Source organism: Triticum urartu, chromosome 4, assembly GCF_003073215.2.
Source record: "Triticum urartu cultivar G1812 chromosome 4, Tu2.1, whole genome shotgun sequence".
NCBI classification, from domain to species: Eukaryota; Viridiplantae; Streptophyta; class Magnoliopsida; order Poales; family Poaceae; genus Triticum; species Triticum urartu.
In genome coordinates, this window is record NC_053025.1 from 2,159,475 (window position 1) to 2,174,705 (window position 15,231).

General features: G+C 46.6%; 1 protein-coding gene across 1 annotated transcript; it reads left to right on the plus strand.

The window, feature by feature from the left end:
* Positions 1-1,135: 1,135 nt before the first annotated feature.
* Positions 1,136-2,241, plus strand: LOC125550107 (aquaporin PIP2-5-like). The gene has a single exon (XM_048713017.1). The coding sequence runs from the start codon at positions 1,205-1,207 to the stop codon at positions 2,063-2,065; it is 861 nt and encodes a 286-aa protein (XP_048568974.1). The 5' UTR covers positions 1,136-1,204; the 3' UTR covers positions 2,066-2,241.
* The last annotated feature ends 12,990 nt before the right edge of the window (positions 2,242-15,231 follow it).

Consider the following 15,231-nt stretch of genomic DNA (forward strand, 5'->3'; position numbering starts at 1 on the left):
CTCAAGGAGAAGGGTATAAGCTTTCATGGTGTTGGTGTGCTTTCATGGCAACACCCACCTCTTGAACGGTGACTAGTTTTTTTCATGGAAGTGAATGTTGGAATACGTCTTGGTTTGTGTGGTGTTTGGTTATTCCTAGCTGTAGCTCATTTACTTGTGTTTTATTTTGGTCAGTTGACCTTAAAAGCATCATATAGGCTGTATATCTCACCGTAGCATTGTTTAGGCCCGCACTTTATATTACACGTAGCCTAAACATGTAACAATTGAAAAGAGTTTGTAGATGTCTCTATTCACACCCCCTCCCCCTTGGCCCATCTTGATCCTTTCAGTATCCCTATCTCCCTCGGCACCCGATCCCTCTTCTTTGTATTGTCGATCTGTCCTCCTTATTTGGGGGCTGGCCTAAAATCGCCCAACGGTGTCTTTGTAGGCAGTCTTCATCAGAGTTGTAGCTACTGAAAAGTCAATAAATAAATAAATTGCAGCAAAAGGTAGTCAACAATCCACGATGATCGGGACTTAACAAGGGTGACATTTAGCATGAATGTAACTAAGATAAGACCTATATTTTTTATTTACTTCTTGATAAGATAAATAATTATACTCCCTCCGTTTTTATTTACTCCGTATAATAATTTTGGTCAAAGTCAAGCTTTACAAACTTTGACAAAGTTTATAGACAAAAATATTAACATATACAATAACAAATCAATACCATTAGATTCGTTGTTGAATGTACTTCCACATCATATATTTGTTATGCTAAATATTTATATTCTTTTCTACATATTTGGTTAAACTTTACAAAGTTTGACTTTAGTCAACTCTAATATGCGGAGTAACTAAAAACGGAGGGAATACAATATAGAAATCTATGTTAAGGATATTCCCTACTGCAAAACAAGCTAGCCATGGCGGGCGCGGTAGTGGAGGGCGCCCCCACGGCTAACATGTCACGTGTGGTGGGCGGTAGAATAGCCGAGGCAACGAAAGAAACTTTGTTTAAGAAAAAAAAAAAGAGGTATGGCACTTGTCGAAGTAAGAATATGCAAATGGTACGTGGCACCCATACATGCTCACTGATGCTGGCCATGCTCTATATATACATGCATCCTTGCCGGGGTATGGACACCCAATCGCCACCATTGCCCAACGAGCCTTGATTAATCATTTGAGATCGATCGAGGAGCTAGCTAGCTCCATGACTATGGCAGCAGCACAAGGCAAGCTGAGTCCGGAGGCCATCGACAACGAAGTCATCAGCAACGGCAGCGCCAAGGACTACCTCGACCCTCCTCCGGCGCCGCTGGTCGACGCAGGCGAGCTGGGCAAGTGGTCTTTGTACCGTGCCGTCATCGCCGAGTTCACAGCTACACTGCTCTTCGTTTACGTCGCCGTCGCCACCGTGGTCGGCCACAAGCGCCAGACGGACGCCCAGGCGTGCAGCGGCGCCGGCGTGCTGGGCATCGCGTGGGCCTTCGGCGGCATGATCGCCGTCCTCGTCTACTGCACTGCCGGCATCTCCGGCGGCCACATCAACCCTGCGGTGACATTCGGGCTGCTGCTCGCGCGCAAGGTCACCCTTCCCCGCGCCTTCCTCTACATTGTGGCGCAGTGTGTGGGCGCCATCTGCGGCGCGGCGCTGGTGAGGGCCGTGCACGGCGGCCACCACTACGCGCTCTACGGGGGCGGCGCCAACGAGCTCGCTCCAGGATACTCCAGGACGGCGGGGCTTATCGCCGAGATTGCCGGCACCTTCGTGCTCGTGTACACCGTGTTCTCGGCGACTGACCCGAAGCGCATCGCCCGGGACCCGCACGTCCCGGTGCTGGCGCCGCTGCTCATCGGGTTCGCCGTTCTCATGGCGCACCTCGCCACCATCCCAGTCACCGGCACCGGGATCAACCCGGCGAGGAGCTTTGGTGCCGCCGTGGTGTACAACAACAAGAAAGCTTGGGACGACCAGTGGATCTTCTGGGTCGGCCCCTTCCTCGGTGCCGCCGTGGCCATGGTGTACCACCAGTACATCCTCAGGAACAGCTCCATCTTCCGGTCCAACTAGCTACATCATCCATCCATCCATTGATGCGGTCCATATTTACATACGTTGTACCGTGTGGCTGTTAAAATCCATGGTCACTTAGTTTGCTGTTGTGTTGCGTGCAATTACTGAACGTACGTCTGCACGTTAATGTTGGATTCAAAAACCCAAATAAATAAACTTACAACTTAAAGGTATCTCTCAAACCCTGTATATGCCAATTAATGTGATTATTTTGTAACACACTTGCCCAAACAGTAGTGGTTCTATATAATTTACGTCATTCATCAGCATCAAGCAACGGATCTGCATCTGTTTGTGGTTTTCTACGGGGAAACATGGACGGCACGAGGCAGGGGGCAGTGACCACCGTACTGTGTAGCGCTAGACACACACAGGTGGTAGTACTGCCCGCGGGGTTGTATATGGACAAATGTTGAATTGAATCTAAATTTGTTGTGTGCATTTATGAGCTAGTTTAATATGAATTACTATGCGGTCAATGCATACTAATTCTCCTCTTTCACAGTTTATTAGTAGTGCTTTCTTCTGCGGTGTAAGCAAAGTTCCACAGTCGAGCTGTCAACATACTTTTTCCATCCTGATTTATTAGTCCCCTTCGCATTTTGTATTAATATTTTACCTTAATTTAATTAACAAAATGTTAATGCATGTAATAAAAAATAATATCATTGGAAATTATGTTCAAATACAAATCCAAGGATACATTTTTTGGTGACATGTATTATTATTCCTGATTAAATCTATGGTCAAAATTTGACACAAAATATTAAGGGAATCAATAAACCAGAACGGAGCTAGTACATGTCTAGCGAAGCTGCACGGTGCTGTCAACGTAGGTACAAGTGCTTCGTTCGCTCGCTCCACAGTATATAGATTAGCTTCTTCCTCAGAGAGACAGACAGACAGAGGCCATGCATGCAAAGCCAATCATGCATCCATACATCATGGTCCACCTTGTTCGATCTCTATACTATTAGTCCTCATTATCCATCATCATTCCTTTGTTCACGCAATCTACCACAGCCTCTCACTGGTCTTAATTATCTCTTCTCCCCATCGATGTCATGCAGATGTTGGGAGTACATACTCCTACCATGTTTTGACTACGTTTTACCAAGTTTCATTTCCTTTTAGTGTTTAGGGTTTATAATTTAGCGTTAGGGTTTACAGTTTAAGATTTTGTATTTGAAACTGGGTGAATTTATCCTTGGGTTTTATCAAGTTAATAGCTGAATCTTGCTGAAGTTTTTGAAACTTGTCAAAACATATTCAAGAGTGGTCTTGTTTCAAAGCTCTGTCTGCAATTAACACGAATATGCAAAAGAGAAGCATAAATTGCACTTTCGGTTCAAAAGATATAACATAATTCAATTTGAATGTCAAGAAAAAGCATGAAAGGTTGGATTGGTGGCGTATGCAGTGTCTGCCAAATGTTGCATGGTGGACCCCATATAAATTAATTAAGGGTTAAAGCAGATGCAAAGGCCAATGAAGTTTCTGAGTGCATATATTTAGTAGGGGATTATTGTTTATGTACAAGTATGGAATAGAGAGATTGATAATACTCCCTCTGTTTTTGAATATAAGTGTTTTTAGAGATTTCAATATGGACAATATATGGATGTATATAGTCATATTTTAGAATGTAGATTCACTCATTTTGCTCCGTATGCGGTCTATATTGCAATCTCTAAAAAGACTTATATTTAGAAATGGAGGAAAATATTATGTAATAGTTTTACAAAAGTCTTATGCATCATTAGTTCAGTTGGGTGATTGTTAATTTTGGTTGTGATTTCCCCTCACACAGTACGTAAAGTTTTTTGTGAAGCCAGTAGGTAGGAGTAGGATTTCAGTAGTCTTACCCATGAATGAATTTCACTGGATAAGTACATGGCACAGACAGTACACAGTTGGTCACATGCATGGGTTTCCCGGGGAACAAGAATGATGAAGGGCCGTAGTCGTGCAGCAGCAGTACTGTGATCGAGACCGACCGGTATATATGGACAAATTTAGCTGCCGGCTAATTGAAATTGAATCGGAATGAATGGTGTCACATGATTCACATATATCGATGGCGACAAAACGCTGCAGTGTTGCAGTAGTATCGTTTTCAGGATGCTCTCTCTGTTTCTTTCTTGATCACAAATAATACGGTGTGGTGTGGTGTGGTGTGGTTGATCGGCCGGGACCGTGCTGTGCACATGCATATACAAAGTCAGTGTACACGTACTACGCATGATTGCATTGCTTTCTGAATCTCGATCTCTAGCTCCTAGATATTTTGTTGCATGCTTATGCTTACGTACAGAACTACTCCCTCCATAAAGAAATATAAAAACATTTAGATCATTGCCGTAAAGAAATATAATGGTGTTTAGATCACTAGTAGCAGTGATGTAAACACTTTTATCTTTCTTTACGGAGGGTGGCGGTGAGGGTGCTTAGCATGAGGTCGTCAGAGACCTTGGCGCCGATGTCACGAAGCTCGTCGGCGAGCATCTTGAGCCTCATGCAGTACTCATCGATGGTGGAGTTGTCCTGGTGACAGCCGAAGAACTCCTGCTGCAAGAAAACAAGGCGCTGAAGTTTGTTGTCGGTGAAGAGCGTGTTGATCTTGGCCCACACGACGCAGACGTCCGCCATTACTAACAATTTTTTTTCAAAAAAAATTCAGAATTTTTTTTCAATTTTTCTTAATTTCGGGTCACTATGGCTTAATCTCAGGTCAATATGCCTAATCTCAAGTCAAATCACACTAAGTGGTCAAACTTCTCGTACTACTTGTTGATATATCTATCATACACACTACTCCACCCCGAGCACGCTTAACTTCGCAATTCTATCCAACCCCATCACCACCTCACTTAACATGCACTTGTTAATATATCTATTATCTCAATCCTATTAAACCTTGTTGATGTCTAGGACTTTGTTCATGTTCATGAGTGTGATGAAATTTTGAAAAACATTTCAAACTTCCCGGTCATATTACGTATCATATTTTGAAAAAAAATCCAAAAAAAAAATTTGAAACCAATTTTTTTTCTGTTACTATTGGCGCACCTAGCAAATGATGCGCCACTAGTAAGTCTGAATTTTTTTTCCATCCCCCCCCCCCCTAGATCTTAAAAGCCCCGTATCTTTTATTCTGTTAGGTTTTTGGGGATTCTGAAAATCTTGAACGAGGTACCCCCCGTTCAATTCAGATGTAACTTTTCGAGTAGATGATTTTTCATATAATTTTTTTAATCCGAGTTCGTATGCAAAAGTTATCCCCATTTTACTAAATTTCAAAGAGATTTTGCAAATAAAGTCGAAATTCATATTTGTAAATTTCAACTAGACCACATATCACGTGGGAAACTTATTTTCTTTTATTTTTTTACATTTCCATCATTTTCTTTTATTTTTTAAAACTGAAAAGGAGGTCCACGGGGGAGGGGGGATGCATTTGGTTAGCAGTGGCGTACCCGGGCATAGTGCGACATTACTAGTTGACATAATAATGGCGCACCATCACAAAGTGCGCCATTACGATGTGTATGACTGGGTCAAACCTTGGTCAATGGCGCAGCTACACAAAGTGCGCCATTACTAAGTTTGACCAAACTTTGATCCAGCCATACACATAGTAATAGCGCACCTTGTGAAGGTGCGTCATTACTATGTCAACTAGTAATGGCGTACTATCCCCTGGTGCGCCACTGCTAACAAATTTTTTTTCATTTTTTTTCAAAACTGGTAATGGCGCACCACACTACAGGTGCACCATTAGTAATATGTCAATAATGGCGCACTTGTATGTGGTGCGCCATTAATGTCAATATTAGCTATAGCCCTTTTCCTAGTAGTGAGCTGTCGAGGCGGATAGGGACCCGGGCCTCGATGTTGAGGTCACGGATGGCGGCGGCGGAGGGCTCGGGGCTGGCGAAGGGGTTCGACGAGCGGGTGGTGGAGGAGCCCGAGGAGGACATGTCGGCGCGGCTAGGGTTAGTTTTTTTTTTGTTGGGAGAGGGAAAGGAGGACAACGGCGGCATGGGATGCGGCGACTGTATTGGGAGGCGCGGCTGGGGGAAGGGAGTAGCAGCGGCGACGGGTGGCGCAGCAGGGAGCAGTGGTGTTGTAGAGGGAGGGGTGGCGGCGGCTGCAGGAGGGGCGACGGGGCAGGTAGAATCGGGCGGCACGGGCGGCGGCGCCGCGGTGTAGGGGAGGGAGGAGCGCCACGGCGGCGGCGGTGGCGAACCCTAGGGTTGGACCGAGAAAGATGATACCATGTAGACGAATAGTTTGTAATAGAGGTAAATACACCGGGAGTCTTCAAACTTGCATGCGACGGTCAGTTTGGTGCACAAACTTGTAAAATACATGATTCTGGTCATCGAATTTGTGCGGACGTGCAAATACGGTCACATATCCCGTACATGGGCGTATCCGATGCTTGGCTGCCTGCTGTCAGCAACAGATGGCGCTCAGCGCGGCGTGTTTTTGCACAAAACCCCATAGCCTTTTTTATTTGTGAAAAATTAACAACTGGTGGGTCCCACTTATCAGTATATAGCGAAATTTAAATACGAAGAAGTGTGTCGCCCAGTTTAGAACACACGCCTAAGGCGAGGACACAATCCAGCCAAGCCACTCCAACCCAATCCTGTGGATGTTTATGTAGCATAACTTTGCTTTACTGTACTATAACGAAGGAGCTCGTGTAGCAGAAATGGGTTCCATTTTGTGCGGCCTATTTTGCATCTGCTCTCCTTTTTTTTTACAGATTAATAGATATGTAGTATGTAAATTATAATCTCAATAATAAAATGACTTTCAAATATTGTTCATTTATTATTTTAAAATAATATGTATGAATTGTAAAAGATATTTGCATAATTATAATACAAATATTTTTTAAATATTCATAATTGTAAAAACATTGTTTTCAAAATTTGTAGAATAACTTTAAAAATAAAAATAATAATTTTAAAAATAGTAATAATTAAAAAATGTATGTATAGTTGCACCTGTTCGTTTTTTTGAAATTTTTGAAGCAGAAAACTTTGTTCATGTATTATTTTAAGATAATATTGTTAATTAAAAAAATTGTGTCATAATAATATAAGTATTTTTATAATTACTATTCATAAATATTATTTTAATTATACAAGAATTTCAATAATTATACACACGTTTTTAAAATCTTATGTTTGTATAAGTAAAATATTCATAATATAAAATCTAAAGTCTTGTTATGAATATTTAATCGTGTCTAATATGTAAATTATATATTCTTTTTGAATATAAATCATGATTAAAAATTATACACAAGTGAATATTCATAAATATTTAATAAATATTGTATTCATCATTCTGTATAATTTAAATATAAGCCACGAGTGTATAATTCTTTTTGTATTCATTATTTTTTTATTTAATAACATTTTAAATGTCTGTATTAAATAAATATATTTTATGTAATACACAAGTTTATATTTCATAAACTGTTGACTCTACATTTTACGCAAGAACATGTGTCGAACATCGTATGAAGTCACGTCATGTGCACGACACATATTTAGTTGATAATCCCGGACGTTTTCAGTATAAGTGAAATTGTATCTCATGTTAGACACGTAAATGTTCCTGTTGCAATGGTTGGGTTTTTTTTGTGCGTACCTGAGCTAGCTAGACCGAAGACCCACCACCCGTGCTTCTGTATTTCGCTCCTCGCTGAAGCGTATTTTTGGTACCAATGATGATTGTTTTTCTGCAAATAAACAAAGGCGAGGCTGTTTTAAGCAAGAACATGTCGCACGGAGTGCCATCTTGTCATTGACAGTGGGCCTTGCACACTCTGGCCTGCCAAGCAAGCATCGGATATGTCTGCGTACGGGATATGTGACCGTATTTGCACGCTCACGCAAGTTCGTAAACCAAAATCATGTATTTTACAAGTTTGTGCACTAAACTGACCATCGCGTGCAAGTTCTAAGACTCTCAATGTATTTACCTCTTTGTAATACAATAAACGTTGTATTGATGGGGTGCTGGTGCACGTATATATAAGTACTTGATAGGCCTCAATCTCAACTATACACAACTAGAAGATGGGTCACACCACGTAATACATGCAACACAAATATACTAAACACATGTCTCCTATTGTACATATACATACGCGTGGACATCCTCACCTTGCATGCAGCTATAGCTCAGTCGTTGTTGTCACCGATCGATCGACTTGCTCGTCATGTCGCCACCTACGTGCACTTCAGGCCTGATCAGACTGACTAACACTAGGCAGCATCAACGTACACATGAAGAAGAGATTGCAGCCTTAATTAGTTCCACTTTGGAGGTTAATTGGCCCGCCTTAATATGCAGGCGTTCAAACTGCAGGAGCTGTGATTCCGAGTGAGATCGATCGATCCAGGGCATATTATCCACAGTGTTAGAAGGGAGAGAGGGATTGGTTTGAATTGTCGTTGTATTGCTTGAGCCTCATGGGCATATATATATAGGAGTAAATAATCATCTTGGAGTACAAGGCAAGGTAGAATAATATCCTACGCTATCCTAGCTTTCCTAATAATCACGATACTCAACATCCCCCCGCAGTCACATCGGTAGCGACGCAGACGGTGAGACTGGAGAAGAATCCGAAGGCAAGCCGACGGACACCCCCCCACAGTCGTAACGGTCTACGCATCGCGGAGTCGTGGGTGGAGTGAAAACCAACAAGGTTGCTCAAGCAGGCGGTAGCCCTTTGTGCCGTTTGTCGATGTAGCCGAGAGCCGAGGGTGGTGTAGCCGTGGTCGAGGTAGCCGCGCGTAGAATTTCGTGGTCGATGTCGAGTCGGGGAACCGGTGTCGAGGATGTCGCCGTGGAGCCGCGGGCGCAAGAGCGCGCCGAGTTAGTATGGGCGCAGTGGTGTCGAAGTAGTGGTGCGCCGGGAAGAATACGTTGTTGACGACGCGTCGCGGCGGGTTTGCCAAGCCCGGGGACACATCGTAGACGAAGGCACACACCGGTGTTGCCAGCACCGGGCATGCGTAGACGGACGAAGACGAAGTTGACGAAGCGCCACACCAGGCTTGCCAGGCCCGGGGAAACATCGTGGACGAAGGCACGCATCGGTGTTGCCAGCACCGGGCATGCATAGACGAGGACCTGCACAAGTTGTACGCCATGTCAGAGGAGTCGGAGAGGCCAGCAAAGAAGGACTCGACGATGGTTGCGGCGTCAATCAGCGCGGAGCCGATGTCGCCTGCGGTTGTCGGAGTAGACGAAGTGGTCGGGGTAGATGACGGCGACGCTGGCGACGGGCCGGTGCTGGACGAAGACGAAGGAGGTGGACGGCGGCAGCGGCTACGTGGGTAGCGGCGGCGGCGGCGGCCTGACGGCGGCGACGGCGGCTAGGGTAGGAGCTCGGCGGCGGTACTCGAAGTAGGCGAAGAACCCGACAGCGTGACGAAGACCGGCGCAGACGGTGGCGTTCCCGCGCCATGGGAGGTGGCGCGACGCATACCACGGAAAGTCAACGTGCGTGGACGACGAAGTGGACGGTGGGCCGCCGCGCTACGGCCCGAAGGGGCGACGCAGCAGCGGCGGGCAGGTCGGGGTGACGGCGGGAAGACCTTGGGGCGGCGGCAGGGACCGCGGGCCGCGGCGCGACAACCCGAAGGAGGGGCGCGGCGGAGGAGCGCGGGTCGGTGCAACCGCGGGGACGGCCTCTGGACGGCGGCGTGGACCGCGTGCCACGCTCGCTACGGCCCGACGGGGCGACGCAGTGGCGGCGCGAGGGTCGGTGCTGCCACGGGGACGACCTGGAGCGGACGGCCTCTGGGCGGCAATGGACCGCGGGCCGCGGTACTACGGCCCGAAGGGGCGACGCAGCGGTGACGCGGGTCAGTGCAGCTGGGAGAAGAACCACGGGGCGGCGGCGCTGTGGCCCGACGGGGCGACGCAGCGGCAGCCCGATACTCGATCGGTGGAGAGGCGCGCTGAACTCGGAAACGATATTCACGGGACCGGCTGAGGCGCGCGTAACTGACGGGCCAGGTCGGTCGCGCGGCGTAGATGAGGCGGATCGCGGCGGCGAGCGGGTGATCAAGCCGATCGCGCGCGAGGTCGGGGACGCCGCTCGGTGGAGGCGCGGTGGCGGCGGAGTCCGAGATGAAGCCGGCGGCGGCGGGCGGCAGGGCGGCTATGATTGGCCGCAGTATGGCGCGAGGCCGCCGGATCGGGGTGATGCAGGAGTCCTGGTCGGAGCAGGGCGGTGATGGCCGACATAGATCGACGGGCGGGTCGTCGCGCGAACGGCAGCGGTGCAGGGCTGCCGCATGACGCGAGGCCGCCGGGTCGGGGCGACCGGTGGGCCGACGCGCGGACGATGCGCGAGGCCGCCGAGTCAGGGCGACCGAAGGGCCGACGCGCGAGGCCGCCGGGTCGGTGAAGAAGCCGGCCAATCGCGCCGGTGTTGGAGTAGAGGCGCACGGGGTCGACGGCGGCGGTGGGTGACGCAAACCGGATCAGATATACCGGAAAACCAAAAAATAGACGTCGATCAAAGCGACCGGTGAGAGAAAGAAAACCCGAATCAAAGGATCGGAAAAAAAAACTCTCTAGGGCAGCCGGCCAACACGGCCGGCGGACGAACCCTACGTACGGGTGACGCGGCCCCCGGCGGCGGTTATGGAGGCCGACCGCCCCGGGGGCAGCGCGCAGGTGCGGAAGCGGCGGCGGCTAGTGTTTAGGATCGACTTGTGATAGATACCATGTTAGAAGGGAGAGAAGGATTGGTTTGAATTGTCATTGTATTGCTTGAGCCTCATGGGCATATATATAGAAGTACATGATCATGTTAGAGTACAAGGCAAAGTAGAATAATATCCTACGCTATCCTAGCTTTCCTAATAATCACGATACTCAACACATAGGGTAACTAGCGCTGTTTAATCTTTTTTTGAGGGAATAGAGCTGTTTAATTTTAAGTCGCCACTACTCCGATCCACTGTACGTCTGTTATAAAACGTTTAATTTTATTAGGACATCTTCAAACAACCGACCCACAAGCCGTCCGCATATGTTTAGATCGCACGGTCCATACCCCAGAAGCTATCCAACGTGGGTATATATCGGTTCGCCGCGTGGTCCAGGCTCCGAAAGCTATCCAACGTGGGTATATATCGGTTCGCCGCATGATCCGGGCTCCGAAAGCCATTCAACACGGGTCTGTATCGGTCCGCCGCGCGTTTCAGACTATATTTTTCCTGCAAACAGGAAGCAAATATGGGGGGCTTTGGGGGAGTCTAGACACGAGCCACGTCGGCCTTTTACACCCGTGGCCCACCCAAAAGGAAGGTGGGGCCCGCGCTTTTGTTGTATCCGCACTCTTGCCACGCCAAAATACCCCACTATCTTCTTCCATCCCGCTGCTCTCCAAGCAATTCCCGCCCTTTTCTCTAACTTTCTTCCTGAAGGAAATATGCCCTAGAGGCAATAATAAAGTTATTATTTATTTCCTTATATCATGATAAATGTTTATTATTCATGCTAGAATTATATTAACCGGAAACATAATACATGTGTGAATACATAGACAAACAGAGTGTCACTAGTATGCTTCTACTTGACTAGCTCGTTAATCGAAGATGGTTATGTTTCCTAACCATGAACAAAAGAGTTGTTATTTGATTAACGGGATCACATCATTAGAAGAATGATGTGATTGACATGACCCATTCCATTAGCTTAGCACCCGATCGTTTAGTATGTTGCTATTGCTTTCTTCATGACTTATACATGTTCCTATGACTATGAGATTATGCAACTCCCGTTTGCCGGAGGAACACTTTGTATGCTACCAAACGTCACAACGTAACTGGGTGATTATAAAGGAGCTCTACAGGTGTCTCCAAAGGTAAATGTTGGGTTGGCGTATTTCGAGATTAGGATTTGTCACTTCGATTGTCGGAGAGGTATCTCTGGGCCCTCTCGGTAATGCACATCACATAAGCCTTGCAAGCATTGCAACTAATGAGTTAGTTGCGAGATGATGTATTACGGAACGAGTAAAGAGACTTGCCGGTAACGAGATTGAACTAGGTATTGAGATACCGACGATCGAATCTCGGGCAAGTAACATACATATGACAAAGGGAACAAAGTATGTTGTTGTGCGGTCTGACCAATAAAGATCTTCGTAGAATATGTGGGAGCCAATATGAGTCCGCTATTGGTTATTGACCGGAGACGTGTCTCGGTCATGTCTACATTGTTCTCGAACCCGTAGGGTCCGCACGCTTAAGGTTTCGATGACAATTATATTATGAGTTTATGAGTTTTGATGTACCGAAGGAGTTTGGAGTCCCGGATGAGATCGGGGACATGACGAGGAGTCTCGAAATGGTCGAGACGTAAAGATCGACATATTGGACGACTATATTCGGACATCGGAAAGGTTCCAAGTGATTCGGGTATTTTCGGAGGTACCGGGGAGTTACGGGAATACGAGGAAGAAGCAATGGGCCTTAATGGGCCTTAGTGGAAAGGACCAGGAGGTGGCGCGCGCCCCTCCCAAGCCCAGTCCGAATTGGACAAGGGGTTTGGGGCGCGGCCCCTCTCTCCCTTCCTTCCCCTCTTCCCCCCTTTCCCCCCTTCTCCTAGTTGGACTAGGAAAGGTGGAAACCTACTCCAACTAGGAGTAGGAATCCTACTCCTCCTTGGCGCGCCCACAAGGGCCGGCTGGCCTCCCCCTTGCTCCTTTATATACGGGGGCAGCGGGCATCCCATAGACACACAAGTTGATCCACGTGATCATATTCTTAGCCGTGTGCGGCGCCCCCTGCCACCATAGTCCTCGATAATATTGTAGCGGTGCTTAGGCGAAGCCCTGCGACAGTAGTACATCAAGATCGTCACCACGCCGTCGTGCTGACGGAACTCTTCCTCGACACTTTGCTGGATCGGAGTCCGGGGATCGTCATCGAGCTGGACGTGTGCTAAAACTTGGAGGTGCCGTAGTTTCGGTGCTTGATCGGTCGGGCCGTGGAGACGTACGACTACATCAACCAAACGCTTCCGTTGTCGATCTACAAGGGTACGTAGATCACACTCTTCCCTCTCGTTGCTATGCATCACCATGATCTTGCGTGTGCATAGGAATTTTTTTAAAATTACTACGTTCCCCAACAGTGGCATCCGAGCCTTGGTTTTATGTGTCGATGTTATATGCACGAGTAGAACACAAGTGAGTTGTGGGCGATATAAGTCATACTGCTTACCAGCATGTCATACTTTGGTTCGGCGGTATTGTTGGACGAAGCGGCCCGGACCGACATTACGCGTACGCTTACGCGAGACCGGTTCTCCCGACGTGCTTTGCACAAAGGAGGCTAGCGGGTGACAGTTTCTCCGACTTTAGTTGAACCGAGTGTGGCTACGTCCGGTCCTTGCGAAGGTTAAAACAGCACCAACTTGACAAACTATCGTTGTGGTTTTGATGCGTAGGTAAGATTGGTTCTTGCTTAAGCCCGTAGCAGCCACGTAAAACTTGCAACAACAAAGTAGAGGACGTCTAACTTGTTTTTGCAGGGCATGTTGTGATGTGATATGGTCAAGACATGATGCTAAATTTTATTGTATGAGATGATCATGTTTTGTAACCAAGTTATCGGCAACTGGCAGGAGCCATATGGTTGTCACTTTATTGTATGCAATGCAATTGCGCTGTAATGCTTTACTTTATCACTAAGCGGTAGCGATAGTCGTGGAAGCATAAGATTGGCGAGACGACAACGATGCTACGATGGTGATCAAGGTGTCGCGCCGGTGACGATGGTGATCACGACGATGCTTCGAAGATGGAGATCACAAGCACAAGATGATGATGGCCATATCATATCACTTATATTGATTGCATGTGATGTTTATCTTTTATGCATCTTATCTTGCTTTGATTGACGGTAGCATTTTAAGATGATCTCTCACTAATTATCAAGAAGTGTTCTTCCTGAGTATGCACCGTTGCGAAAGTTCTTCGTGCTGAGACACCACGTGATGATCCGGTGTGATAGGCTCTACGTTCAAATACAACGGGTGCAAAACAGTTGCACACGCGGAATACTCAGGTTATACTTGAAGAGCCAAGCATATACAGATATGGCCTCGGAACACGGAGACCGAAAGGTCGAGCGTGAATCATATAGTAGATATGATCAACATAGTGATGTTCACCAATGAAACTACTCCATCTCACGTGATGATCGGACATGGTATAGTTGATTTGGATCACGTGATCACTTAGAGGATTAGAGGGATGTCTGTCTAAGTGGGAGTTCTTAAGTAATATGATTAAATTGAACTTAAATTTATCATGAACTTAGTCCTGGTAGTATTTTGCAAATTATGTTGTAGATCAATAGCTCGCGTTGTTGCTTCCCTGTGTTTATTTTGGTATGTTCCTAGAGAAAATTGTGTTGAAAGATGTTAGTAGCAATGATGCGGATTGGATCCGTGATCTGAGGTTTATCCTCATTGCTGCACAGAAGAATTATGTCCTTGATGCACCGCTAGGTGACAGACCTATTGCAGGAGCAGATGCAGACGTTATGAATGTTTGGCTAGCTCAATATGATGACTACTTGATAGTTTAGTGCACCATGCTTAATGGCTTAGAATCGGGACTTCAAAAACGTTTTGAACGTCATGGACCATATGAGATGTTCCAGGAGTTGAAGTTAATATTTCAAGCAAATACCCGAGTTAAGAGATATGAAGTCTCCAACAAGTTCTGTAGCTAAAAGATGGAGGAGAATCGCTCAACTAGTGAGCATGTGCTCAGATTGTCTGGGTACTACAATCGCTTGAATCAAGTGGGAGTTAATCTTCCAGATAAGATAGTGATTGACAGAATTCTCTAGTCACCATCACCAAGTTAGTAGAACTTCGTGATGAACTATAATATGCAAGGGATAACGGAAACAACTCCCAAGCTCTTCGTGATGCTGAAATCAACGAAGGTAGAAATCAAGAAAAACATCAAGTGTTGATGGTTGACAAGACCACTAGTTTCAAGAAAAGGGCAAAGGGAAGAAAGGAAACTTCAAGAAGAACTGCAAGCGAGTTGCTGCTCAAGTGAAGAAGCCCAAGTCTAGACCTAAGCCTGA